Below are 1559 nucleotides of genomic sequence, written 5' to 3' on the forward strand. Positions count from 1 at the left end.
TAAAAGGGGCTATTATTGTGGCAATGTGTATATATAGAAAAACCATTATTTCCTCAATGAATATTTTCCCCCTCCGTTATTTAAAATTCTTATTATCCAATGAAAAGGTAAATTTTTGTGATTTTTTTTTTTTTTTTTTAAATTAAAACGACCAAAAGTATTAACATGCGATACTTTTCACAGCCGGTTTTTTTTGGCTAATTTACCAAGGGGCCAATATTGTTTGGCCTCGACTGTTCCGAATTACAGAAATACTTAGTCCAACCATTCTTGAATTTTGTTAAATAATAAATAAAAATGTATTGATATGGTCCATATAGTATTTAACAACAAATGTTTTTTATACGTGTTTGCGGTGGGGGTACATGTTTGCAAAGTGAATGTACACAGGCATGGTGGTAGGGATTGGCGCCCAAGGGGCGTGGGGGGATCCCAAGTAAGGGTGGGCGGGTCTTGTATGTAGTTTTTTTCTCCCCGTTGACAGATTACACCTATTTTTAGCATTAGTTTTCTGGGTAAAATTGAGAATATCACTGTATATTGACCAGTCTGACGGAGCTCATGCTTATAACAGTAGTTTGGTGGAATAGACTCGTTTAGACCAATATAATCATTTGATTTTAGCCAGGTTTCAGTCAAGCAGAGTACATCAAAACTATTATCTGTGATCATTTAATTTACAATATCTGCGTTTTGTGCCATTGCTCTAATGTTTAGGAGCCAAAACTTTAAAAAATTGTTTTAGGTCATTTAGCTTTTTTTTGTTTTTGTTTTTTTTCCTTCTAGAGCCTACATTAAATTTACATTTGACCTCACTATTTGGGGAACAGACACAGTCTTTACAGATCGGACAGAGCAAGTATTTAAGTAGGTGAAACAAAGTCATCATAGCAGTTATCTGAGAATTGGTTTACTAGTCTCATATAGCTTGAGTTACTATTTTCAACATCAGGAAACGATTACGCATGCGTGTAAAAATTATTAGTTAACCAAATATTATGCAACGCACTCTTTTTGAAAACGTGGGGTGGCTCTCTAAAAGAACCTTTGTGGGGTTTTCTTGAGAACAGCGGATGTGCTTATCCTCCGAAGCCGCGCCAGGAATTGCGTCCCTGTCGTTTCAGCGCGTAAGCACGTGACGTCCATGGCGGTGACGGTCTTTCTCTTGGCGTGCCTGGTGTAGGCCGCCAGCATCGCGGATCAGCTGCCTCCAGGAACACTCTTTCAGCACACCGCGGCGTCTCTCCTCGTAGATCAGGACCAGAGATACGCTTGACTCCACTGCGGCGAGCGAGACGATTTACGGCGGGTTTGGCGATGCCCTGGATGTCATCCCGCAGAACCTTGCGATGCACGCTTTTTAGCGCCTCCCTTTCCCGGAGTCCTTTACCGCCTTTACCTCTTTCAGACATTGTTACAGACCTTTCGGTGATTCTTTCGTTGTACTAAACAACAGATATGAAAGCAGAAGGTGTGAGAGAAGAGCTTTACAGTAATCTACAGGACCTAGTTGAAACACACGAAGGCGGAGCGTTCTCTCTCTCTCTCTCTCTCTCTCT

General features: G+C 40.9%; 1 protein-coding gene across 1 annotated transcript; it reads right to left on the reverse strand.

Moving 5' to 3' along the window:
* Window positions 1–1079: 1079 nt before the first annotated feature.
* LOC122136777 (histone H4-like) lies at window positions 1080–1412 on the reverse strand. Its single transcript, XM_042721373.1, has one exon. The coding sequence runs from the start codon at window positions 1410–1412 to the stop codon at window positions 1080–1082; it is 333 nt and encodes a 110-aa protein (XP_042577307.1).
* Window positions 1413–1559: the final 147 nt, after the last annotated feature.

Source organism: Cyprinus carpio, chromosome B3 (genome assembly GCF_018340385.1).
Source record: "Cyprinus carpio isolate SPL01 chromosome B3, ASM1834038v1, whole genome shotgun sequence".
Classification (NCBI taxonomy): domain Eukaryota; kingdom Metazoa; phylum Chordata; class Actinopteri; order Cypriniformes; family Cyprinidae; genus Cyprinus; species Cyprinus carpio.

Excerpts from the sequence above, each read along its gene's own strand:
- LOC122136777 (XM_042721373.1), bottom strand. The coding sequence starts at position 1,412 with ATGTCTGAAAGAGGTAAAGGCGGTAAAGGACTCCGGGAAAGGGAGGCG.